General features: G+C 40.9%; 1 protein-coding gene across 6 annotated transcripts in view; it reads left to right on the top strand.

The window, feature by feature from the left end:
• The window catches only part of CNTN4 (contactin 4), a 911,050-nt gene that overhangs the window by 879,764 nt on the left and 4,210 nt on the right, over positions 1-27,076 (top strand). For 4 of the 6 annotated variants that reach the window (XM_040492132.1, XM_040492133.1, XM_040492134.1 and 1 more), the window contains 10 exons: positions 3,570-3,745; positions 7,883-8,003; positions 12,123-12,281; positions 14,953-15,102; positions 16,633-16,703; positions 17,774-18,008; positions 18,955-19,067; positions 19,847-20,033; positions 20,466-20,578; positions 25,740-25,908. In XM_040492132.1, the coding sequence (XP_040348066.1) occupies positions 3,570-3,745; positions 7,883-8,003; positions 12,123-12,281; positions 14,953-15,102; positions 16,633-16,703; positions 17,774-18,008; positions 18,955-19,067; positions 19,847-20,033; positions 20,466-20,578; positions 25,740-25,908 (1,494 nt within the window). The remainder of the gene's footprint in view (positions 1-3,569; positions 3,746-7,882; positions 8,004-12,122; positions 12,282-14,952; positions 15,103-16,632; positions 16,704-17,773; positions 18,009-18,954; positions 19,068-19,846; positions 20,034-20,465; positions 20,579-25,739; positions 25,909-27,076) is intronic. The other 2 variants (XM_040492135.1, XM_040492136.1) reach the window with 2 other exon arrangements.

Genomic DNA, 27,076 nt, shown 5'->3' with positions numbered 1-27,076 from the left:
GAATTAAAACCCAAGGAGGGGAGACAGTTTTGTTTTGAAGAAGCCATCTGTTTATTTGTGTACAGCGTTTGTATTCAGATTTAAGGAAATTAATCAAGTGAAAAGCATCAGAATTCACAACATAGAAAGCAAGAGTACTGAACAAGCATACAGTTTCAGAAAACCAACTAGATAATGAGGTTTCAACCTCTTTAGTTTAATTTTCTCTAGTCCCAAGGAGACCTCTCTGGTGTGTATATACTGCATGGCTTGCTTTGCATTGATTCTTGCTGCTTGAGGGCTCAGAACATGAATCGGTAACAAGTGTTAAGTTAATGAATTAGCAGCTGTCAGCCCAGACTGTACCAGCATAATCCTTGATTTAGGGAACTTTTCTAGTCCTTGGTTAACAGGCCACTGAGTTCACTGATAATAAAATCTGTCCCCAATCCATACATGTGCATAAAGGGATGAACATTTCTTCAGGAAACAAATGTCAATTAAAAGTGTGAGCCAGAATTGCATATGACTCTAGGCTTTGGAACATGTGCCAACTCCTTGTTGCTCACCCAGAAGTTGTCAGAAGTAGGGAGCGAAGACATTTTTATGGTCTTGAGCCTGGACATTTGACTCTGTTCTCAGAAGTCTGGTGTGTAAGCTTAGAGCTGGAGCCAGCATTTTAGGCATAAAGTCATTGCTGTTTTTTATACTTTGTTAAGGTAGTAACTTCATTACTCTTGCAATAAAGCCCTCTGAAACTGTCTTCACCCCACATCCTTCTCAGAATTTCTGCATTTAATTCAATTCACTATTGAATTAAGCAAGAGTACAAATTGCTGTATTATGCCCTTAGACTTGTTCTCTGGATGATTCGTGAATGGATATCATGTTTTCAGCTAAATGAAAGGAGGCAGCTTAGCACAGTAGATAGTTCCTTAACTGCTATTAGGCATCAGTTTCCCTCATCCGTTAAGTAGAGATGATAATAGTACCTATTTCTTAAGAATAAATGAAATAATCCATGTAAAGTGTTAATACAGTGTCTGGAATGTAAGTGGCTCACTTCATTATTATGAATGCTTTTATTCCCTCATTCTTTTTTATATCTCTTTTGGTACTAAGACATGGTTATACCTACAATACACACTACACAATTGGTGGATGATAAATCAACAAATGAATGAAGGTTCATTAAGATAAGAACCTAAATTGTGAAATCAGTAGACAGCTAGTTAAAGGAAAATTAGGCAAAAGCTTGCCGAATAAAAACTGTACACACCTATGATTTTAACCAGAAATCACTCATTCCAGTTTCCATTTTATAGATGAGGAAATTTTAAATTTAAAAGTGAGAATTATTGTAAGATGTTTTGCTCTCAATTCGTTCCCTCATTTAAAAATCTCAGTCTGTATCTATAGCTGCAGTTCAGTTAATCAATAGAGCAAATTTTGATTATGTAACTTGTAAAGCCTCAGATTTTAAAATAAAGGATTTTACCTCCCATTACCTCTTATCTGACAATGCCTGTTTGTACCTGCTCATTTCGTGGACATCACTTATACAGCAATGAATGAAAACACACCAATCTATTTATGATCTTGTCCTATTTTTGGAAAACAGCAAAAGGATATCTCAACCCGAGATAATAATCTGTTTATGGACACAGACTTTCCTTTTCTAATGACTTGAGATGTTTGCTTTCCATGGTTGGATAAGAAGAGGGCAGAAAAACTCTTTTAAATACTCTCTTTAAAGAAATTTAGTATGTGTTGTTAGAAAGTAAGGCCCATCAAATGTGTTCTATGAGATATCATTTCAAAATTTCCAGCTGAGATTTTAGTTGGGGGGTACACTTAATTAATATTTATATACCCCACAGCCTGAAATATAATCCTGTGAGTATTGAATGGTATTAATATTTTTTCATTGTTTTGTTTGCTTTTGATTTGTCTTCTTTTTTAAAAAAAAAAATTTTCCATGTGTATTTATTTTTTTTTTAATTTTTTTTTTCAACGTTTATTTATTTTTGGGACAGAGAGAGACAGAGCATGAACGGGGGAGGGGCAGAGAGAGAGGGAGACACAGAATCGGAAACAGGCTCCAGGCTCTGAGCCATCAGCCCAGAGCCTGACACGGGGCTCGAACTCCCGGACCGCGAGATCGTGACCTGGCTGAAGTCGGACGCTTAACCGACTGCGCCACCCAGGTGCCCCTCCATGTGTATTTATTTTTGAGAGAGAGAGAGAAAGAGAGAGATTGCGAGTGGGGAAGGGGCAGAAAGAGAGAGGGAGACACAGAGTCTGAAGCAGGCTCCAGGCTCTGAGCTGTCAGCACAGAGCCCAACGTGGGGCTCAAACCCACAGACCATGAGATCATGACCAGAGCAGAAGTTGAATGCTTAACCAACAGCCATCAAGGTGCTTCTGATTTGTCTTATTATGGTTTGTTTGGTTGATTTTGTCTGATTTGGTTTAGAGCGGAGAAATTTCTGGAATATGGCTGAATTCACAATTTCATTCTTTAGGTACTTATGTGACCTTTACGTTTAATTCAAGTTGCTTTCCACCATTGTACTCTCTGACAACATTTATGAAATAATGTTGCAGTGGAAAAATAAAAGATCATTGGCATGTGAATGTACTATTGGGGTTTATAAACTGTCTCAGCTACACAAGCCCATTTCATTTTCAATTAAAATCATAATGTAAAGGGTAAATTTAGAAGTGAATCTGTTCTTATTTTAAAGATGTAATCTACATATACAAATATATATAATTTTGTCAATGAGTTCATTACAGAATTTTTATGTTACATTTATAATAAAAGTTGCTAAACTGTCTTAGTTTCAAATAGGCTGAGACTATAAACTTAATAGTACATGATGCAGATTATAAAAATATGTGGATACAGAAATCTATATCATAGTAAGCAGAGGAAAAAAGATAAATCATATGTGTATCGTGTTTATAATAATGCAAAACAAAACAACTAAAAAACTATAAATCAAGAAGACAGAGGAAAATTATATCGAAATGAAAATAGAGGTTTTATCTGGACAGTAAAATAGTAAGTAGGATTTGTTTGGTTTGGTTTTGTTGGTCCCTTCTTTTAACTTTCTTGAATTTCCTAAATTTCCCATTCTAAGCATTTATCACTTTTATAATAGGGAGAAAAAAAGCCAGACAAACTTGAAATTAACATGGCTTTTCCCTGTTTGTACTCAACTGAATTACTGCTTTCTAGTGACACTGGGGAGATATGAAAACCTTTTTAAAGAGGCAATTTCTGAGCAGGACTGCCAGAAGTGGGCCCTTCCGTGAGTGTCTTCTGAGATCTAACCTCAGTGCTCCCCAGCTGAGTTTTGTTGCTCTGTGAAGGTTCTCATAATGAGTGTTTTCATCTTTTCATATTAAAAATGACCTCCTGGCCGGAGTCTCAGCTTCCCAGATGACTGAGGTTTGCTGGTCACAGCCTAAGAAAAAATAAAGCAAAACTATTTAGTGTTTTATCCTGCTCTTAGATCCTGCGTTTTATTTCCACACAAGCTCTCAGGCTTTGTTGTTTGTTTGCCTTTGTTTTCACCCTCCAGATCCAACAAGGGTGATGGTCCCCCCTTCCAGTATGGATGTCACTGTTGGAGAAAGTATTGTTCTGCCATGCCAGGTAACACATGATCACTCGCTGGACATCGTCTTTACTTGGTCATTTAATGGACACCTGATAGACTTTGACAAAGATGGGGACCACTTTGAGAGAGTCGGAGGGGTAAGTATTAATATCAGACTATCTACGGGAAATTCAGTATGCAACTGAACTTCTCAAAAGTGACTCAACTTGTTTAGACTAACATGAAAAGAAATGTATGGTTATTCTGTGATCATTTTGTTCAAGCACCTTATTTTAAGAAATTCTTGGTTAATTCCTGCTCCGTTTTGCCTGATCAACATGGCTCCACTTACTTAGTGGAGCCTATATGGCAGTCCTCGTAACCCTCACAGCAATGCTATAGGCTAGTTATTCCATGCTATGTATGAACGAGCAAACTGAAGCTCAGGGGAATTGTATGGCTTGCCTTGGCCTCAAAGCCCTAAATTGCAGAACTCAGCTTTAAGGTTCAAAACCCAGGCTCTGTGCCCCATACAGTACCATATATCATGGCACCTGATTAAGAAAAATATCTTAAGAATACTTTACTCATGTGTTTTTAGGCAGCTGATTAAACTCCCCTTGGAGCCACATCACTGCGACATTAGGGCTCTCTTTCTTGAATCTGAAAGTCTGATCAGAGTATTTATTATCCAGGTAATTTTGAATTCAAATGTTTGAATTTTCAAAAGCCTTACTTTCCATAAAAATACATACTACCATTGAACACATGCCAAGATGAGGTTAAATCTGGAAACAATTTGTATTTATCACACTTGTTCTCAAAAAATTTTGGGGGGGGCTACCACAGTCCTACATGCTCACTAGTAATGAAGATTCACTCTGACTGCCATTCTTATGGAGGGTCCAACCATAAAGCAGTGGAAAATAAGAATGAGGCTATGATCCGAAAAGCCTTCCCCAGCCCCTGCCATAGGAATCCAATGTGCCCGCTTCATTTTGCCTCACCTCCCCCTTATGTTGAGAATAAGTGGGCTAGTTTATAAAATTATCCAGATGATAGGTTGAGGATCTGCTTTCCACTCGACCATATATATTACTACTCATGTTAATTACTTGACTTACATTCTTGCTGCCTTTTCAAATGATGTCTCTCACAGAACACCAAGAGTTATTTGAGCATTTTGTCCATTTTCCCAGATATCATATACAACTGGTACTATTTTGGATACGTAGGAGAGAAGTTAGATTATTCTATCTGTGGATGCCTTGGGTCATTAGGGATTCCCTCTTGGAACCCTGGTTGAGAAAGGCTGTATGAAATTGCCAATATTAAGCATTATGGACTTCTTTGATATGATGCAGCTTGGAAACCAAGTGGGAGAAATATTAATTTCACAAGGGCATTGAAGATATTAAATACCTTCGGGTCTAGAAAAGTTCATAGCCCAATGCCTACCACAAAAGAAGTATTTGATACATTTAAATAGTTGTACTAATTGAAGGAAGAGTAACATTGATGTTAATAACAGGAAACTATAAATTGAGAAAACTTTTCATAGATTAAGCAGAATATTCATTTTCATACTAAGACCAATATCTTGGGCAGGAGAGATGCTAAAAATATTATCTCCCAGAACAGCACAGGCACCAACCAATTAGAACAGCTGCCTGACTCATTGAAATAAATGCCCTGCCAGTCAGACACATGAGGACTTTATGCTGGACTGGCTGTTGATCAGCCAGGGCTGAGGCACAGGTGGAGACACCCCTAATGGAGTCAAGCTCTAATGACCACCTTCCGTAGAGAGCTCTATCTGTGGAATCACTCTCGTTAGCCTTTCCTGTGGGAAATGCTTGTCTGTTCTGTGAAACTCTGCTAACACCAATCAGTTATTGCTAATAAGTGCAAGATTCAGGACAGCACTACAAATTGTGAGAAATAAGTATATTAGCTACCAGGATCGTTCATGTCTGTAGAGGTAGGACTTGTCAATAGAAAAGGTAAGGAAGCAATTCTGAAGTCAAGCCATTTTGCAGTTTCTGCTTCCTGGGTCAGCATAGTGGAAGTTATGCTTGGGAGAGCCAGCCTATAGCAGTTTTTGGAAAAGCTGTTATTCCATTGTCCTTTGACAGCCTCCAAGTGCTCTGTCAGAAACAGAACAGACCACAGCAAACAGCGGAAAATAACCTGGTGCTGTTTTGTTCATTGTGGTGGGAACATGAATGTAGATCTCAGTGAACTGTTTGATCTGGGTGACTTCAAAGGAAAAGAGAAAGTTATTGTGGTCTCCTTGTGTGAGACTCTTTCCTCAATCCTGACTTTATTTTTTGTCTTTGTTTCAGTTTTACTTTAAAAACACAACTCTGGTCAAAATCTGTAAACAAAGACGGCACATTCTGTTAATACTTTGCTATACTCTGAAATTTCCAGGCTATAGCTAGTCTCCTCGGCCCTTAAGCCCTTGGTGAATAAAATGGATTATTGGCACAGTGTATACATTTCCTTAAAACAAATACAACTTTCTGTCTTCCCTGCACGTGCCCCCTCGTGAGGCATATTTTCTGTTGAAACCTATACTCAAGAGTCCTAACACAGGAATGTCTTGGGTAAAGAAGTACCAATAATGGTGGCGATGATGGCTTTTGTTTGCAAAGTGCCTGCTGATTTATCAAGCACTTTCATGTATATAGGCTCTTTAATCCTCACAGAAAACCTGTGAGATAGGGTAACAATTATTATCCTGTTTTACTGAGCAGTTATAAAACTTGATTAGTAAATACAATCTGAATGAGAACCCAAGTGTTAAAAATAAACAGATTTCAGGTAAAAAAAAAAAATCACAGTTCTTCTTGAATTAGATTTAATACCTTTGACATGATCGCTCATGGTCATCAGTAATACCAATTTGCACTCCGTGCTTCACAGTTTTTAGGATTTCACGTACATGTACAGTCTCGTTTGATTCTCACAACCTCACCTAGTCAGTGAGCTAATACCCAGAGACTTTCATGAAATCACAGCCCAAGATAGCTGAGGACCAACCATCAACTTTCCCTTCACTGAATGCTTGAGCCTCTCTTCTCAACCTATTTACAACTATTGGCAGTTCCAGGTCTTCCATTGTCCTGGGTAAATTTGGGATGTGTTGCTCTAAAACAAAGGGAATTAAGTACACCTTATTTAGAATGAGAATAAGGTCTTTCTGGATGGTAGAGTGGCCTGACCTTATGGGTTCACATCCCAGCTGTGCCATTTACTACCTAGGTGACCTTAGGCAAGTCATAGAACCTCTTTGTGCTTCAGTTTCTTCATCTGTAAAGTAAGGATAACAAGAGCACTGACCTCGTAGAACATGTGAGTATTCAGCTTTAATATATGGTTCCCATATTCTAATACTATTAAGCATTATCCAACATTATTGTCATTTGGAAGAACAGCAACAGGGCCAAAATAACCTATGTTATCTTGTTATCCATTGGGAGGTTAGAAGTAAGCATAGCTTCCTGAATCTGGCCTGTAGAGAGCACTTATATGCAAGCCACCTGTTCTCCCAGCTTTTGAATAACCACCCTCCAAGGTGTAGCCATGTTCTTTGGTTAAAATGCCACCTTTGCGATAACCTGCAGAGACATCTTGTCATATTTATTAAAAGTACCATGCTGGTGGATGAGTAGAAATATTTCTGTGGCACACAGACATCCATACTGGGATGTAATCAGTCCTATTCATCTGCTAATCAAACTTGCATTTGGCATTTGAAAAACAAATTAGCAGCATTCCACACTAGGTGATGCTAGATTTCCTTAGAGAGTCTGGTCCTCATAATCTTTTAATTCAAATCTGGGAGCAATCAAAATGCTGGCTATGAGACAGAGTTGTGCAGTAAAATGCAGATGCCTCCAAATGTGGGCTTGCCTCCCCTTTCTAAATATAGAGTTCCAAAGTATTGGAATGCCAGTGAAGGCTTCAGGCTCAGCGCATATCTGAAGCAACCCACAGGACTAAATCGAGAGCCACCGTAAGTAGTTTAAGTGCTTCCAACATGGGTGCAAACTGCTCCAGAGACCCGGAGAAGCCACATACCTGAGGTCTTGTCTAAGGTGTGTCCTGAAAATGTTGGCGTTTTTATCTCTCAAGCAGGCTCACATATTCTTAATAGGCTATGGCTTGCATCACTAATGTTTTCATCAGCCAGTGTAAAATAAATCCATTAGTCACAGTGTCCTTCATGTGATAATGATATTTAGAGCTCATTAAAAAGTAATTGTAGCCACTTTCCCCTACTTTATCAGCAGGATTCAGCTGGTGATTTGATGATCCGAAACATCCAGCTGAAGCATGCTGGGAAATACGTCTGCATGGTCCAAACAAGTGTAGACAGACTGTCTGCTGCTGCAGACCTGATTGTCAGAGGTATGTGGAATTCTGGTTTCTGTTCTTTAAACGCTTTTATGATATCTACCGCTGCACAGATTTCTAAAAACCTCACCACTTGAGAATTATGGAAGAAAGTCAGGTAGAAGCTGAACATTGTAAACAGTGGTTAACAGCGTACAGAAGTTCTGTGCGGATCTCTTTTTCATAGGGGTATCACCAGAAAGTGCAGAGCAAATCCGGTTACTCCATACTGAAAATAACTCCTGTGAGTGCCCCGAGTGCCCCGATTTATGGCTGTTGGAGTTGATATGACCTTCTAGAATAATTTTGGATTAACAAAAGCAAATAGTTTAAAGAAGGATCAAACTGTGCCTTTTGATGTTTCATATGGGCTAAGCCAAATTAGTGATTTAGGGCACTGATATAACAGTGGCTTCGGAAAAATCACCACATTTTCTCAGTTCCCTTTTTTCCCCTAAAGTTAATAGTTCTATACAGTTCTTAAAATATGCCTTTAGAGGAACTGCCCAGGATGTAGTAAATAAGCTGGAGGCTGATGACAAATGACAAAATGACATTTGTGAGATTTTCTTGAGCACAATCAGCATGGCCTAAGTTCAACCTAATGGCTACACAGGCCCTGCCTGAGCCCCAAGAAACCAGTTTATAAAGGAACAGAAGTAAATGGAGTTTTAAGAAATATTTTTTTAAGTTTATATATTTTGAGAGAGAGAGAGTGCGCACACGTGTGCGCACAGAGGAGAGGCAGAGACAGAGGGATAGAGAGAATCCCAAGCAGGTTCTGCACTGGCAGCACAGAGCCCAACATAGGGCTCCATCCCACAAACTGTGAGATCATGACCTGAGCTGAAATCAAGAGTCAGACATTCAACCAACGAACCACCTAAGTGCCCCAGAAATATTTTTATATTGAAATTAAAATCTTTGGGAAGCAGGATACGAACCAGAATCAAACCGATGCATGCACAAGGCTTTTCTAAAGTATTAAAAGTGCCTTTTGATGTTTCATCTGGGCTAAGTCAAATTAGTGATTTAGGGCACTGATATAACAGTGGCTTCAGAAAAAGTATTGAAAGTAAAGCCAAATCAGAACATCAAAATACTCTCTTGTCTAGCACCTCCTTCATCTGAACCCTAACTATTGGTGTTTAGGAATCTCTAGCCAGCAGAGTTTTGAGTGCAAGCATACAAAACTCCAGGGGAAATTAGTGGTGGAGGCAGGGTGAATCCGAGTGCAGGGTGAACAAGGTATTGTGGGAAGCAACTGAAGTGTTGCTGTGCCCTCTAGGCATAACCTGAGTGGGGGAGATGTGTGGGAGTTAGCTACTTAAACTCATTGTCAAGAGAGGTTAAAGAAAAATAGCTTTTCCATCCTGTCTGCTTTAGTTCCTCTTTAAATTGCCTGCAAAAACCTTTCTGTAGGTAATGGTACAGATAAGAGTCAGATAAGAGAAAAAAAACTTGCAACCGGGGTTGAGCTGCCCATTGAATAACTTATAGAAACGTGTTTATTTCCACTTTAAAATACATGAGAGCTGGTTTGCTCTACCCCTGGGGACAAAAGAATTCTGTTGCTGAAAATTTATCCTCTATTTAATTAGGATAATGTTCAGATCAGCAGTTTAAACATCAATAAATTAGACTAATAAATATTTAAATCAGTAATACTTGAAGTTCTTAAATGATATTGTATACTTCATTTCACAGAAAATAACATTAAATACCAAGAGGAATTTGCAAACTCAGTCTAAAAGAAAATCTAGTCTAATCAGTTAATAAGGCCAATAAATTAATATGCCATTTTAAACCATAATCTTTCCTTTTATTTCCTTTAGCTCTGCTCTTGCAGCTTTTCTGCATATTACAGAAAGGATGCAGAAATGCATTCCACTGCCCTGTAAGAGATTTGTGTATCTGAAACTGGTAAAGCTTTGAGTCTCGGCTCCAGCTTCCTTGATTCTCGGATACCTGCTTTATTTAGTCTGTCGCACAAAGACAGGTGGAAAGGTCATTCATCACTGGGAGAGCAGCAGAATCACTGTTCTCACACCAACATTCCCTCTTCTGTTGCCTGTGACAGAAACATCTGTGGGCCCCTGGCCATGTGAACATTTTGTTCAGAGGATAAACATTTGCTCATTTTGTCGTTTTGAAAGAGTGACCCAACTTCCCCAAGACAAAGTTGGTAAACATTCTGTGAGGTCATATCTCCACACTGGTCAGGAGCACACAGCGTCAACAAAGCTTGAAAGTACCATCTCATCTCCAATGGCCAAGTTCATACACCCTTTCATTTCCTTTATTTGGTTGACAGCAATGGGCTCAGATAATTCCTATCAATTTAATTTATTGAGGAGTTTGGAGGGGAACACTTTTGTGCTTGTGTACTTTGATTTTAAAGGCCCTGAAAAGAGCACCCATTGAAATGGGGGTGGGGCATAGATCTAGGATAAGAAAGCTAGTGGGAAACAAGAAGATGGTACTGTCTTCTGGACTTTATCTGGTTAAGACCAAAGTTTGCCTCCGCTCTATCCAGGTGGCATTAGACTGACATGTTCAAATGTCACCATGGAAAATTAATCAGTTTCAGCATACAGATTTCCAGACCTTTCATTCAGGAGTAGGAGGGAGAAGCTAAATTTAGTCTCACCTGTAGGTCTATAAAAATGATTTTTAAAAAAAGAAAGAGAAAGTTAGGACATCATAGGAAGGGTACAAGAGTGAATCTCAGAACAAAGTCTTACTTCAGGAAATTACATTGAACTTTTCAGCACTCTGCTAGACGTCTCTTTCTTCCCTGCCTGGTGACCTGGCCCAGTCCTATTTAGCAGTACACTCGAAAGCTCTATGGGGCTGAACAAAGCCCTCCTAGGAATATCTCCTTAATCCCTCCTTAGGGACATGAGATTTGTCATCCTGTCTCCCTCACAATCACCTCCCTTCCTGAGGTGGTCACTTGTGCCTTGCCACAGATACATTTAACTGCCTACTAAGAGCTTTTCTGTTGGAATCTAGGACAGCTCCGGGTCTTTGCTTGGGCCGTGTTGATATTTTGTTTTTGCCTACTGCTTTCCATCCCTCTACTTATTTATGATTTCCAAGCCTTCTTTTAAAACTGATTTCCTCTTGCCTCCATGGTTTAAGTACATGGGCAGAAACAATGAACATCAGGAAGATAAGTGGAAAAATAGAGATATGACTTATGGAAACTGCAAATGAGAGAGAGTCTTTAGATTCCAGCCCCGTCCTGAAGTTCCAATGAAAAAGCCACAGTCTGGTGACTCTTTTGAGCACTGGTCATTTTCACAGCAGCTCCCTTGCATACAAGCGTGTGTTTGCATATGATGCGGGACAGCAGCGGGGTTAGTAATTACAGTGCAGCAGGAATGGGAATGTAGGAGCAGTGCTGCGACCACCAACATTCTAAAGCCCTCTCTGTTCACATCCGCAGCCTCAGTGTTAGAAATGACCATTTCCAAAAGACTCTTATCTTCATTTATCACTACTCTATCCACAGATAACACTGCCTGACCCATACCAGAAACCTGTAAACATATGATAGATGAATTAAGGAATTTGGACTTCTGTGGTATCCCAGTATTCTCTCCTAGCATTTGGAACAGATACTCTATTTTAATTCTTTGTTTACCTATTTTTTTTTATTGTACAGTGAGCCCCTAGAAAGAAGGGGCCATGTCAGTGCGCCTGGGTGACTCAGTGGGTTAAACATCTGACTCTTGATTTCAGCTCCAGTCATGATCTCACATTTCATGGGTTCAAGCCCCGCATTAGGCTTTGTGCTGACAGTGCAGAGCCTGCTTGGAATTCTCTGTCTCCCTCTCTCTGCCCCTTCCCCCCATGTCTCTCTCTCTCTCTCTCTCCCTCCCTCAAAATAAATAAACTTAAAAAAAATGAAAGAAAGAAAGAAGGGGCCATGTCTCGTTCATCTCTGTAGTTACAGAGCCAGAAGAATTCTGGACACCCAAAGAGGTATTCAAAAGGGAACTGACAAGTGATAAATCTGTGAGTGGGTGAACAAATGGTTGAATGGATCAGCTCTGCATTCAATTAAGCAATCATGTGCTTGGACATTTGAACGCACTGCTCCCTTCTGAGGGTCTTGCTCTTTCACAGGTCCCCCAGGACCCCCAGAGGCTGTGACCATAGATGAAATTACAGATACCACTGCTCAGCTCTCCTGGAGACCCGGGCCTGACAACCACAGCCCCATCACCATGTATGTCATTCAAGCCAGGACTCCGTTCTCCGTAGGCTGGCAAGCAGTCAATACAGGTACCATATTGGATGCCTGGTGCTGGTCTTTCACAGGGGCTTCTGAAACTCAGCATAATGGACAAAGCACTGTGGCAGAAACCAAGGGCCACCTAGGTTCTCATTCAGACACAACTACAAATGTTTCCTAGACCTCATCTAATGGTACTATCATTCATTTAATGTTTTTCTTTATATCAGCTCTTTGTTTGTTTTTTAACTTATCCTAAGCAACAATGTCTATCACATGATAGATCTGTATGTTGGTTATATTTTTTCTTAACATACATAATAAAATACATTCGTTGTAAAAATAAAATGCATCAATCTGCTTATTACCTAAAATTATCTGTGTACTATTAATGATATACTTTGAAAAGCAGTGGATTATGCTAGTCTACATAGCCTTTGTAAAAGTTTATATAGTGTTCTCAAAAAAAAAAACAATAACTAAAGACTGCCTGGAGCCCCTTGACTTGCTGCTCATTTTTATTTAGATAGCTAAATTTGGGCATAAAGAGGTATGAGATTTTGTTATATTAAAAAGTATGTCTGTGATGCCCTTAGATGTTGGGGGCTACACACGTACTACACTGCCTGGCTTAGCATGTGCCTACCCTACACTGGCAGGTACAGGTAACCCGTTGAACCCCACTCATGACGGGGATCAGGGATTGCAATTATTCCCCATGAACAAGGAATTCCCAGTAAGCGCAGGTCATAAACTTGTGTTGATTAAGCCCCTGCCCTTTGTACACATCGCCTGTCACTACTACAGATTGGATGGTTCAGCGAGGCCCTCAGATCTGCCCCACCAGGTAGGCCCATGGCCCTGGTGGAGCAGAGCCCTGAGAAGATTGTCAAACTTGAAAAATAAAGGAATGTGAGTTGACCATACCTTCCCTGCCCCCCCCATTGACTCTTTTTGTTATTTTATCTAGGTTTCATTTGAGGAAAAATGGACAAACAAGTAGTTTTTGCAAGCAAGATACACACTCTTCTAGTTCCTAAGAGTTGGCTGTGTGACCTTAATGTCTTGAGGTAGAAATACATGGAGTGATAGGCCTGGTTTTCTGCAATTCAGATGAATTCTATTGATTTTCACAACCTCTTTTTTTTTTTTTACTTCAGCTTATCCAACCTCAGAAATGGGTTTGTGTGTTTCCAGCTCATTGATTTTCTTCTGAATGTCAAAAGTGCTTAGGAAGGAAAGATACGTAAAAATCTTAAAGTTAGGGGATCATTCTAGCCCTGACTCTGCTAATCAGCACATCTCTATACAACTATGCATCTTCCTCTTCTGTAAAATGGGCATGATAAGATTTGGTTATGACCCAAAAGAGAAATGATTGTGAAACTTTTTTAAAAATAGGAAGTACTACAGAAATATAATGAAAGAAAAGAGGAGGATGAAGCTGCCGCTGCTGATGATAGTGATGGTAAAAAAAGAAACAAAAAAAAAAAACACTAGAATTTGTTGAACCCTTGCTATGTGCTACGTGATATGCTCTGCTAAGTGCTTTTCTTGGATTTTCTCAACAGCATTGTGAATAGATATTGTTATTAGCCTCATCGTATGATAGGGAAACCAAAGCATGGAAAGGTTAAGCGACTTGCCCAAGGTCATTGGGCTACTAAGTGTCGATTCAGGTTTAGAATCCAGATGATTTGACTCCAGAGCCCCACTTTTTACCTTTGTAGGCTAGGACTGTGTAATTGTGGTATAAGGAGGCTGGCAGCCACCGAATCCTAGTGACCAGTGTGATGGCCTCAGCTTTGCCACAGGGAACCTCCCTTTGAATCTTCTGGGCCACATGGGAAATCTTTATTTATTTTTTTTTTGTTTTATTTTTTTAAGTAAATTCTGTACCCATCGTGGGGCTTGAACTCATGACCCTGGAGATCAAGAGTCGCATGCTCTCGTGATTGGGCCAGCCAGGTACCCCTCACGTGGGACATCTTTATGATAACCAGTTTAAAATTCAAAAAGTTGTTCAGTGAGCACGGAGGCAATGTCCAGAGCTTCATGGCTTATGGTGTCAAAACAGTGGGCCATGTCCTCTTGGGAGGGAGCCCTTCTCCAAATACTAGTAGGTGAATATTGTCAAATTCTCCCTCTCTGACTTCTTTTTTGTGTGCTTTGTGGCCATTCCTTTTGTGGTTACAGATTCTTTCATGAGATAGGTTAGTACAGCTCACTGTCAGCAATATTATGGAATTGTAATATTGTAGATTCATTATTATGTTAAGTTATAGAGCTTGGAACACACGGACAAAGGAGCAAATCCAGCGCAATCTTGAATGAGTAACAATCTTTATAAGGCGCATTTTCCTCATCTGTATAAATAAACACAGCAATTTTACTTTACTCATAGAATGATTGTAGAAATTGAACAGTGTGCCCAATACTATACGGTAAATGCTGAAAAATGTGTCAGGCAACAACAGTCATGATTACAGTCAAGCACTTTTGGGCCTTGAATACTGTAATGTCATCTGCTGGTGTCTCATTTGAACTTGTTAGTTTAGTATAGAGAGTTCTGGGATGACTTGCTTGTAACAGCTGCTGTACAACTAGTGTCAGACCACCTACAATGCCCTGCACACAGTAACAGTAATCATGACAGATGGAAGTTCCTATCTGCTTAACATGGAATCCTGTAAAGTATCCCCACCTTTTGATGTCTTTCAGTGCCAGAACTTATTGATGGGAAGACATTCACAGCGGCTGTTGTGGGTTTGAACCCTTGGGTCGAGTATGAATTCCGCACTGTTGCGGCCAATGTGATTGGGATCGGGGAACCCAGCCGGCCCTCGGAGAAGCGGAGGACAGAAGAGGCTCGTGAGTAGTATCCAGGACACGGAGAGTCTGTGCCAGTGGCTATTATTCCTTAGGAAAAGGCTTTGAATTCTTCTTGCTCTTCAGCCCTAATGAGGCTCTGTATTAGCACCCCCTTCCCTTGAATGTTCGTAATGATCAGAAACCAGACCGGCAGATGCTCAGTTTATTGAGTTCAAGAGTTAAGTTGTCACTCATTCCTGGGTCTCCTTGTACAGGGAGAGACACTCTGTGCTTAGTTCTTCCAAACACCACCTCTTCCTTCAATGGTTCGTTTGTCACCAAGATTCTTCAACCAGGATTTACTTTTTTAAGGCACACCCCACATTTCAAATGAATTCAACACACAGAAATCACTCGTCGCAAGGAATAAGTTCTTCAGAAATATTTAGTAAGATTTTTTTCTTAGAGTATAAGCCATTCCCAGAAGCTAAGATTCAGAACATCCTGCTCACTCATACGAGGCCAGTATGTATGTGTAGTATGACCCTCTGTAAGCACAGCTTAGAATGAGCACAGGGAGGGAATAACATGAATTCATCTGCATTGGTTGTACATTTCCTTCTCTCATGTAATGTGGGAGGCCTAGGTGTGGGTCTTTGTAGAGTCCCCAGCTGTGATAACGCCAAATGTTTGTTGAAAGAATAATAGCAAGGTCCTTGAGCAGATGGGAAGTCTGACCCTACTCTTGCACAAAACTCCATCTAGACCTATTTCATTGGCTTTAACCAAGGGAACACACCCAGACACCAATGGGGTCTTTTGTTTCCCTGATGATAATGTAGCTAATCCCCATGCTTTCTTCCCCCCCACCCCTCCAAAACTGTAATTTAATTAATTCCTCTCAGCAATCCTGGGGAGGAAGCTAGCCTAATTTCCCCTCTTTTACAGAGAAAACTGGGGATCAAAGAGGTTAAGCACAGTGAGCCAGGGGTCAACCTATGTCCACCACTTCCTTCAGTACCCAGCTCAAAACTCACCTTCCTCCGAGAAGCCATTAGCCCATCCCTACTCTGAGCAGCCTGCTACTTCAGAACGCCACTGCACTTCTCCATTCTCTCTGCACCGTGTTGTTCTTTATTGTCACCATTCCTCTGTATGTTCTGCATGTGCGCTCTACCTCAACTAGATTGTAAGCTCTGCACGGGCAGAGTGTGTATTGTCTGTCTTTTGTGTATCACCACATGGTTAATAAATGCCTATCCAAGCACTAGAACCAGAACCTCTGTCCTTTCCTCCTACCACTGAAGCTTGGCCTCTAGGGACGGAGCTGAACAATTGGTCAGACATGTCACATAACATGCATATCTTGTTGAATGGGAAACAGGTAACTAATGGCAATTTCCATGGTACGTTTCACTTCTTTAAGCTGATGCTTTGGGCCACTTGACCACACTGTTTCTGATCTCAAAAGACAAAGATATATGTTTATCAGAGTATTTTCTTAAAGTGAGTCACTTCTGTCAGGCAAGCTTCTTTCCTCTCATTTGCTTTTAACACCAGATATGACTTGTTTTTTTGTCTCCTGCACAGTCCCCGAAGTCACCCCAGCTAACGTCAGTGGTGGCGGAGGCAGCAAATCTGAACTGGTTATAACCTGGGAGGTAAATGAATCATGGAACAAAAGGAGTATACATTAGCCTAGGCTATTTTTTTTTTCTCTATGTTAAACAAATAGAAGAAATTTTCTCTTCTCTTGTTAAGAGCTGAAATTTACTTGAGTGCAAACACCCCCTCTCACATAGCTAATTGCCAGCAAGAAAAGGTGGCACTTGCCCATCAATTGTTGAGTTAAGTTTTAATTTGATTTAACACAGAAAAAACAATCATGAAATGGAAGACCACACAAGAAAAAAAAAATACACACACACACACACACACACACACACACACACACACACATATAGAAACCTGGTTCAAAGAAAACCAGTTTTCCTTTCTTCCTGAACTGATGCATGGCCAATTGATATAAAATGTCTGCCAGCAATAGATTCAGTGTACCAGCACAATTTCCTGGCATTTGGCTTTGCTTCTGGAGTCCTCTTTTATAAGGTGGTTTTTAAACAACTTGGAGGTAGGTCAGTCACCAATTTATTAAAAATTGATTTTGAGAAATGAGATTGGAGTTTTAGAAAGGTTCTTAATGTTTTTGGAAGATTCTAGACATTACCCCCAAAGTTAAAGATCTTGCATTTAACCAAAGCCCCAGCAGCGAAAGAAATCACCCCCTCCAGCCTCACTCCTCATTTCTGAGGGGGAATAGCTTTTTTGAGCCAAGACGGTCTTCTTCAACGAAGTCTTTTGCCTGTTTGGCCCTGGAGGAAGATTCTTATTGGATGGTATATGTTGGAATGTCGGTTTCTAGATCAACTGTCCAGTGACTTTCATTTGCAAGAACTTCAGAGCTGGGTCTCCCCCATCAAGAAGCCAGGCTCTCCACTGCAAATTCTCACTGGGTTTTTTGTTTATTTGTTTCTTTGTCTGTTTAACCTACTTCGATACCTCATCCGTACTGATGGCAAGCCCCAAGCCTAATACTCTTGACAAAACCCAAAGTAAGATAGGTGGGGAAGAATGTATGTATAAGATTGTGGGAGGTAGGGTAAAAGAAAACAATTGTAGCATTTGAATCGAACTGCTGTGATTTCTGAAGGCTGCCTCCCTTCTTTCCCAGACGGTCCCTGAGGAATTACAGAATGGTAGAGGCTTTGGCTATGTGGTGGCCTTCCGGCCCTATGGCAAAATGATCTGGATGCTGACAGTGCTGGCATCAGCCGATGCCTCCAGATACGTGTTCAGGAATGAGAGTGTGCGCCCCTTCTCTCCCTTTGAGGTTAAAGTGGGCGTCTTCAACAATAAGGGAGAAGGCCCCTTCAGTCCCACCACAGTGGTATATTCTGCAGAAGAAGGTATGGCTTATGCTGCCTATATATTTGTTATTTGTTCAGTTCTGAGATGCTGCTGATTTTAGGACTGAAGTGTTGACAGGCTCTCCTGAATCTTAGTCAAGTCATTTGGCTTCCCTTTGTTCTTTTGCTCTTATTTCATAATCCAGTGACTAGGACTCTCACCCATGAGAAATGCTGATTAAGAAGGATGTGTATTATGGGTCGCCTGGGTGGTTCAGTTGGTTAAGCATCTTACTCTTGATTTTGACTCAGGTCATGATTTCATGGTTCATGAGTTTGAGCCCTGCATCGGGCTCCATGCTGACAATGTGGAGTCTGCTTGGGATTCTCTGTCTCCCTCTCTCTCTGCCTCTCCACTGTTCGTTCTCTCTCTCTCTCTCAAAATAAATAACATTTAAAAAAAGAGATGTTTAAAGAAGGGTGTGTATTAAAGGATTTGCTAGCTATGAAAACTTGGTGCTTGAACTTAAGGAATCCTGGGTTGCTTCCCTTCCAGCTACCCCCAAATTTAGAAATCAAAGACTTTGTCTTTACCATTTCTGTCACAATTACCTTCTAGCTGTTAATCATAGCTCTTCTATAAAATGAGTGTTAGTGTCCTCATCACTAAAGGCTGTAATATAACTATGGATTATTTGCTCGTTGGAATTTTAAAGTTTTTTAACTTTTTTTTTTTTTTTTTTTTTGAGAGACAGAGACAGAGCATGAGCAGGGGAGGGGCAGAGAGATATGGAGAATCCAAAGCAGATTCCAGGCTCTGAGCTGTCAGCACAGAGCCCGACACCGGTCTTGAACTCCCTAACCATGAGATCATGACCTGAGCTGAAGTCAGCACTTAACTGACTAAGCCAACCAGGCGCCTCAATTTGCTCCTTATAATGCCAGTATCTAGAAGCTGTTCTGATGCAGTTGATAAAGTAATCACTTTTTCCACACTCATCTGCAGAACCCACCAAACCACCAGCCAGCATCTTTGCCAGAAGTCTGTCTGCAACAGACATTGAAGTTTTCTGGGCCTCCCCCATGGAGAAGAATAGAGGACGGATACAAGGCTATGAGGTAAGCAAGAGATATGTGCGTTGGGTCTGGGAAAGATGCACCCCTCAGTGAGAACTTCAACATACACTCTATTGGGAAAAAGGCTCAGATTCCCATTTAGAGGGATTTGTTAAGGCTTCTAGCAGATACTTATTGAACCACTGACATTCTACACTGAAAGCACCCTTTTCCTGCTATACTCCAGAAATCTTTTTCAAAATAGATGCAGATCTAAGAATTTATAAGAAGAATGGAGAAATGAGTTTTGACTTTTGATACACCCAGTATCCAGTTGGACTCAAAACAAATGTGGGGGAAAGGTGAGAAATAGCCAACAATGGTTGTGCCCACTTTCGATCTCACTATGAAGCTGAGAACGGAAAGGGAGCCCTTCATACTGCCCAGGAGTGCTCGGGGCATACAAAGCCCTTGGCTCTGAAAGCTCTGCTTATGAGTTGGTAGGAAAACATCAACTCCATCATCAGAATCTGCATTTTAAAGATCAGATGAGGCGCCTGGGTGTCTCAGTGGTTTAAGCATCCTACTTCACCTCAGGTCATGATCTCGCGGTTCACGAGTTTGAGCTCCACATCTGTCTCTGTACTGACAGCTCAGAACCTGGAGCCTGCTTTGGATTCTGTGTCTTCTTCTCTCTCTGCTTGTCCCCTGCTCGTGCTCTGTCTCTCTCTCTCAAAAATAAATACACATTTAAAAAATTTAAAGAAAAAATAAAAAGCTGCTACCATTGGAAATATCTCTAATAGGTATGATTCCCACAGTCTTCCTTTTTATTTTCTCAGGTTAAATACTGGAGACATGATGACAAGGAAGAAAATGCTAGAAAAATACGAACAATTGGAAATCAGACATCAACAAAAATCACCAATTTAAAAGGCAGCGCGCTGTATCATTTAGCTGTCAAGGCATATAATACTGCAGGGACAGGCCCGTCCAGCGCAACGGTCAATGTGACAACCAGAAAGCCACGTAAGAACATTCTTGTTCAGAAATATTTTAGGGATTTCATCAGACATATCCCAAGTTCATTCCCCATCCCCACCTCCCAGTGATCATTTGCATACTAATTGGTATCATTATGTGTATTCAAATTTACCTTAGCATTTTAACTGAACCTTTCCGAATACCATGCAAAATTCATTGCTCCAGAGGACAGAAAGATAAATGTTTTTCTCTTCATTGGGAAGGGCTACTTCTTTTAGATATAAATGTTAGGCGACCAAGTGAATCTTTTTCCATTTGCAATGCTGTATCTCGTCAGATTTTAGTGACCTTGAAGACACATATTAGTGCAATAGCCCATTAAATTGCCTCCACTCTTGAATTCTAGTAAGGAGATATTCCTCAGAATCCATTGAGACTTAATAATCTGTGACTTCGTATATCTTAATTTTTTTATAGCACCAAGTCAACCCCCCGGAAACATCATATGGAATTCATCGGACTCCAAAATTATCCTGAATTGGGATCAAGTGAAGGCCCTAGATAATGAGTCGGAAGTAAAAGGATACAAAGTGGGTAATTTCTTTTTTGCAGAGGCTCCTAATCCTGCTGTTAGTGAGAACAGTCTCTTCACACAAAGTCATATGAACTATGTTCTCACTTTCCCTGATGATGCCTCACAGCCTCTCTAGGAGTCTCTGTCCCCAGAGTGGTTTGCTCTGAGTTTTATAAATGGTCCGTGGCCACAGGCCAGAGTTAGAGATTGCCTAATCTGATTCTTTGGACTCAGGCAGAGTCTTTCAGAAATGGTTGAAGAACCTATGGGTGTGTCTTCAAAAACTCAGGAAAAACCGCATCTGTAACATTTCTCCTGTCAACTTTGTTTTGTTCTTGTCCTGGTTGTCTTTTTTTTGTTTGTTTGTTTTTATCAACAGTATTATGAATGGTTAATCATTTTTGTTCCTGTTCCTATAATTAGGGAGATTTATAGAGAGAAAAAGAAACCAGGGAGTTTTTAGACAATTCATTTGTCTGCTCCCATAGTATTAGTCTGACTTTATTTAGCTAGAAAAGAAAGAGTGTTTAGCCTTGGTGCCACAATTAACAGGAATTGTTACTGTCTTGTTTTGTGTTACTTTTAAGCAACGTGTGGGGCAATGCAATGCAGGGCAGACAAAACTGGCGTGCAAGCTGTGGTGTGTGGCATTTTTGCAGGAAGTGTTGAGAGTAGCATAGAGGCAGTGCTGTCAGGAGCTCATGAAAGGACATGGGCCTGTTGGAAAGTAGTTGATCAAAGCACAGCTGGAATTAGGAGTGGATGTAGTGGTGGTAGAACCTTGGGTAACATGAGTAGAGAAGAATTCAGGAAGATGCTCCCTGTCACGACTTCCTTTTCTTTCCTTCACGTGGCACAGTGATTTGTATTCTGCCAACAGAGCAACATTGCCTAGAAACTCATCTGCAGAACTTTTCCTGTGTCCTTTTATAAGAGCAAACTCTTCTGGAAGGGTCTTCTAGCATAAATTAGGAGGCCCACATTTTGGTCCTCTATTAACTCTGTGACTCTAAATCACTTAACGTCTTAGGGCTGCGTTTTCTCTTTTATTAAAGGAGAAATTTCCTAGTATCTTCATTTTTCTCTGAACTTTTACTCTAGACATTTCAGTTGGGCCATGAAAAAGGAAAGAAGATAGGCAACTCTCTGGGAAGGAGTGTTCCAAGCACAATGAACAAGATGTGCAAAGGTCCTGAGGTGGGCACATGCCAACATGATGCAATAGGAAATAGTGGAGACTGTGATGAAATAGAGATTTTCTCATTGTCCAGAAGAGGCAGTGGATTCTGGGCTCTAGCCTATTATTACCAAACAGTGTGTCAATATCTTCTAATTTTTTTAGTAGAACCCAAAATTGTTTCATGTATAATTTGGGGGGGGGGTGGTAAATGTTGACATCTAACTCAAAATAAAATAAAATAGTAAGATGAAATAAACACTGTAAGAGCGAAACACTTAACATATGCAGGTCAAATGTGACCCACGGACTGTCAGTTTTCTACTAATGAACCCCCTTGTTTTGCATTCATGAAGACAGAGACCAGAGTGGGGAAGCAATTTTCCCACACAGATGGTGGCCAAACTAGACTGAGTTAAGCATTTAGGCTATTGACCCAGACCACCTACATTTGAATGCTAAATCTACCACTTACTGTTCATGGTACCCTGGGAAAATTGCATAATATCTTCAGGTCTCAGTGTCCTCATTTTTGAAATCAGAGTAATAACAATGCCTGTCTCAAGAGGTAACCGTGTTACTACTTACAACATACAGTGTTCTCTGGCCTCATTGAAGATGTCAGACAGATCCCTCCAAAGCCACAGTGAAGTTGCCCAGGGCCAGGTGTCACATAACATGGTAGAAGGTGGTGACAGATCTCTCGTTGCTTATGAGGACATCTCCAGGCTCCAAGTATATGTCTGTGTCAGTGAGGTGGGGAGAGGTTCTCTGCCAGATTCTATAGATTATGTTTTGAATCGAAGCATAAGCCAAAATAGCACAGTTAGGCGCTCTGATACCAACCACCGCCTCATCTTTCTCTCTGCTACAGTGGTCTCGAAAACCAGACCACTTGTGTGTGGTTGTAGCCAAAGAGTGGAAACAGCCATACAACATAAAAACGCCTGAATGTCGTTTGTTGTAATATACAGGGAAACGGTTTGGGACGCCCAGTGAAGAACAAGGAGCAGAGAAAATGCACTTTGAGGGATAGGGGAAGGATGTAGCTGAGAGTCGTATAGTTAGTCTTGATTATGGGAGCATCTCAGTGATTTAAAAATATCCACGGACCACAGCTGCAAGAACACAAGCACAGAACTGTGCACTAAGGCCATCCCTGAAGGGTCACTGAAGTCCAGGTCACAAGGCACACCTTTGGGAGGCGGTAATTTCACTTTCTTTTTGAGTAGTGATGGTCTGGACACTTCATATATTGATCTACATTTAATAAGAAAATCAGAGATCCATTGGCTCCAGTTCAGTGGCTCCTACTGATTCTTGGGGAAAAACTCATCATCTTTGATAAATTAGGACACATCTCCACTTTGATGTTTCACCAGACATTGAGAAATAGAGTATAACTGAAATAATGTCAGGTTGTCTAATGTGATAAGAACAAAGTTTAAATTACTCTTACTTTTCACGTAAAAGAAGAACCTAGAGTGTTGAAGCACAAAGTAAGCATTCAATAATGTTTGTTACTGTTATCATTACTCCCATGAATCCACTCTTTCTGCTTTTCTTCTGCCCTGGGTTATATGAAATGCAAGCACAGCCTTCAAGTCAATCAGCCGAACCAAGTGTTTGGTGTAAATAAAGGTTTTACAGGCTCTTATTTAGGTTCCAATGCAGTCCCTAATATTACAAGACTGATAAGCAGTGCTGATAGCAAGGCTGCTTTTTCCTGGAAGTGTTTCTTTTGGATTTATATTTGAAACTGGTTGAAGTCTCTGTGCTCTGGCAAGGACCAGAGGTAAATCAAAGAAGCAATTTATTCCTCAAAGCCAGATGTGCCCTTGCATCCCATCAGCCAGCCCGTGTTCCTGAAGGGCCGTGATGAGACGCTTTGACACTCCTGAATGTGCCTGAGGATTTATTTGAGCCTGATCATTAGCGAGGGGATGCTGAGTTTGATACAACTGATGTTCCGGAGAAGGAAGGGGACACTTATGAATCTTTCCACCTTAAGGAAATTGTGTTTTCCACCATGTATTAGAGAGATATAAATTAAGGTGATGAAATGCCAGGGAACAAATGGGATCTATACCATTTTAAGGGAATTTCATGAATTTTACTTGTGTTTGCTTTTTATTGCAGTAGTAGAGTGGCCTTATGTCCCTAACTTCAGCAGGTCAGAATTTTGAAATGTGAGCAAATCTTATGGTTCTCAAAGTGTGGTTCCTGAACCAGAGGCAGTGGCATTATTTGGGAAAATGCAGATTTTCAAGTCCAACGTCAGACCTACTAAATCATAAACTCTGGGGTGGGGTCTAGTGACCTGGGTTTTAACAAGCCCTCTAGGCAATTCTGATGCACCCTCAGGCTTGAGGACCCCTAAGCGAATGCAAGATTTACAGCCACATTAACATCACATCAAACTCGTTTTAAGTACCGCAGCCTGGCCCCTACCTCTGTAGCATTACCTCTGGAGTGGAGCCATAGCAGGCTTCCTGGGCCTCCTCACTTCTGCCAATTTGAGCTGGATAACTCTCAGCATGGAGACTGTCCTCTGCATTCATTGCAGGCTGTTTTGCAGCATCCCTGGGCTCCACCCAATAAACAGTAGCACCTGTTGTGACAACCACAAATGTCTGCAGACATCACCAAATGCCCCCTGGGGGAGAGGAGCAAAATTGTTCCTTCAACCCTCCCACCCTGTTGGGAACCCCTGAGCATCAGTATTTCTCATGTTCCCCAGGTGTTTCTACCACACAGCCAAGACTGAGGACCACTGATCTCACCCAACCCTATGTTTCTTAACTACCAGCAGAAACTGAAGGTACTGGATTGTAGTGATTTAAGAGTACGGGTTAGGAATTCTCACTAGCTCTGTGACATCTTCCGGCCTCAGGCTCCTCATCTTTGGCAAGGACTAATAATGCCTGTCTTGTCAGACTGCTGTGACAGTTAAACATGGTGATGTCAATAAGGGACCTAGGTCACAATAAACATCAGAAAGTATTATCAGCACAGTCTTTATATCCAAAACAGTAGATGCACTTGTCCAGGCTTTTAGATTTTGTTTCTAATCATAGCTGATGGCAGTCAGAGTAGGAAATACCAGGCAGGCAGGTAGATGTGTTTTCGGGAGACCTAGTTGGGTACCTTGTCAAATGAGCCACCAACCCAGACCCAGACCCAGGGGAGGCCAAGAAGGGAACCATGCATGAATAGGACCAGTGAAGCTATAGACACTTCTGGAGTGACAGTGACTGCCACATAATACCCTGTTTTCCACATAGCTCAAAAAGGGGTCTCAGTGCAAGGAAAAGGGGGTTCCCGCCCTTGCCTTTTGGAAATCTCTCCCTGTGCTGAAATGTGCTTTCTCCAAAGGATTCATGGTGATAATAACGTATGATGCCTTCCTTGTGCTTCTCACCTTTGCTACATGTGTTTTTTATCTCTTGTTCCCTTTAAGCCTTCATAAATACTATGTCTTACATGCTTCATTTGAGCTAAGTCCTTCACTTACAGTCAGTCCTTTTGCAACCTTGAAAACACCCCAGAAAGGTGGGTGTCATTGTTTCCATTTTACAGATGAGGAAAATGAAGCCCAGAGAGGTAGTGAGGACTTTGGTCCTCTTTCTAGTGGCCAAGTTGATTCCGATGCCAGAGCCCCTCATGTATAACTGAGCTCTGTACATCCTCCAAGAGGTATTCATCTTCCAGGTGTATTATCTGAGCCTCCAGAGGTTATGTGAGGCCACATGGCGTGGTGGGTGACTCATGCTAACCCCATCCCCATGCTGCAGTGTCCTGTAAACTCTTTCCTCATCATGAAATGGTGGCTGCAGACGTGCCCCTGGGTATAAATGAGCCTCCCAAGTGCGTGCGGGCAGTCTGACAACCTCTGTGTTCCCACATTTCGCTGGTGCCCAGAGGTGAGAACGAATGAATGCTCCATCTTTGGGGCTTTTGTGAGGACAGCAGGTGACACCTGTTCTTTCTGCATTGGCAGGTCTTGTACAGATGGAACAGACAAAGCAGCACATCTGTCATTGAGACAAATAAAACATCAGTGGAGCTCTCTTTGCCTTTTGATGAAGATTATATAATAGAAATTAAGCCATTCAGTGATGGAGGAGATGGCAGCCCCAGTGAACAAATTCGAATTCCAAAGATATCAAGTAAGAGTGTGTTTTTCCTCCCTTGCCCCTCCCTGCTGTAGCTCCTAAGCCTTGCGAATGAGTCCGGGCTCAGACAAAGTGAAGCCCACAAAGAAAGTCTTCTCCAAAAATGGGCAGTGCCATCCCCTTCCATCAGACAAGTGATGTTCACTGATCACAGGCGGTTTCACACAAAAAGACGATGTGACCAGTTTTGACTGATTTTATCAGTTGCCAATCAAAAAATCAGATTAAAGCAGCCCCAAATCCATCACACAGGTTTTCCCTTGTGGACCTGTGTGGTGTGCATCTACAACAACAGCGAAATTGCAGCTTAGAAAGTTAAAAGCATGAGTCACTCAGGAGGAATAAACAAAGGGGTCTTTAAAGTGCTGTAGCAATTTGTCTTTAGCAGAACCATGTAACTCAATGTCTGTGGCTGAAAATCTTTTGAACTGGGCACTATTTTGAATGTGTGTATATAACGTGTACATAAACACGCAGGTCCATGTATAGCGAAGATTATCTCTGTTGACAAAGATTGTTGAATAATATGTAAGAATGTTCTTTTTTGAGCAAATATATTCAATCCTGTTTTTTAAGTACTATGTTTGCAGATATCTCAGCAGCATATTATTTTTTATTGTTGTATGATTTCATTTATTAAAAAAAAATAGAAAAGGCAAATCCATAGACACAGAAGTCAGATTAGTGACTGGTAGAGGCTGGCCAGTGGTGTGAATTGCAGCTTAATGGGTACTGGGTTTCCAGTTGGGGTGATGAAAAAGTCCTTGACCTAGATAGTGGTGCTGGTTGAACAACATTGGGGTATACTTCATGCCCCTGACTCGTTCACTGTAAAATAGTTACAGCTGTAACTTTTATAACACATATGTTTTACCACAATAAAAAAAAATTGCAGTTGGAAGTCTTAGTGTAGATTTTCATTGGCTTTTGGATTTAACTGCCTGGAGATAAGGGGTTCAGTGTAGGCTGGAAATATAAATTTTCAAGCCATCAGTGGCAACATAATATTTTAAATCATGGACAAAATTCTCAACATAGCGTCCTGAGTTTCAGCCCCTCTGCTAGGTATCCATCACATTATTTTTCAGATGAGGAAAGGGTCTAGTGTGTGTTGCTGATAGTAACTTATAGGAAGGCACTCACTAAGCAATTTTCACTGCAT

The sequence above is a fragment of the Herpailurus yagouaroundi genome, unplaced genomic scaffold (genome assembly GCF_014898765.1).
Source record: "Herpailurus yagouaroundi ecotype Mexico unplaced genomic scaffold, PumYag 183, whole genome shotgun sequence".
Taxonomy (NCBI): Eukaryota; Metazoa; Chordata; class Mammalia; order Carnivora; family Felidae; genus Herpailurus; species Herpailurus yagouaroundi.
Note: the sequence above shows the minus strand (reverse complement) of the source record. Positions and strands in the feature narration are given on the sequence as shown.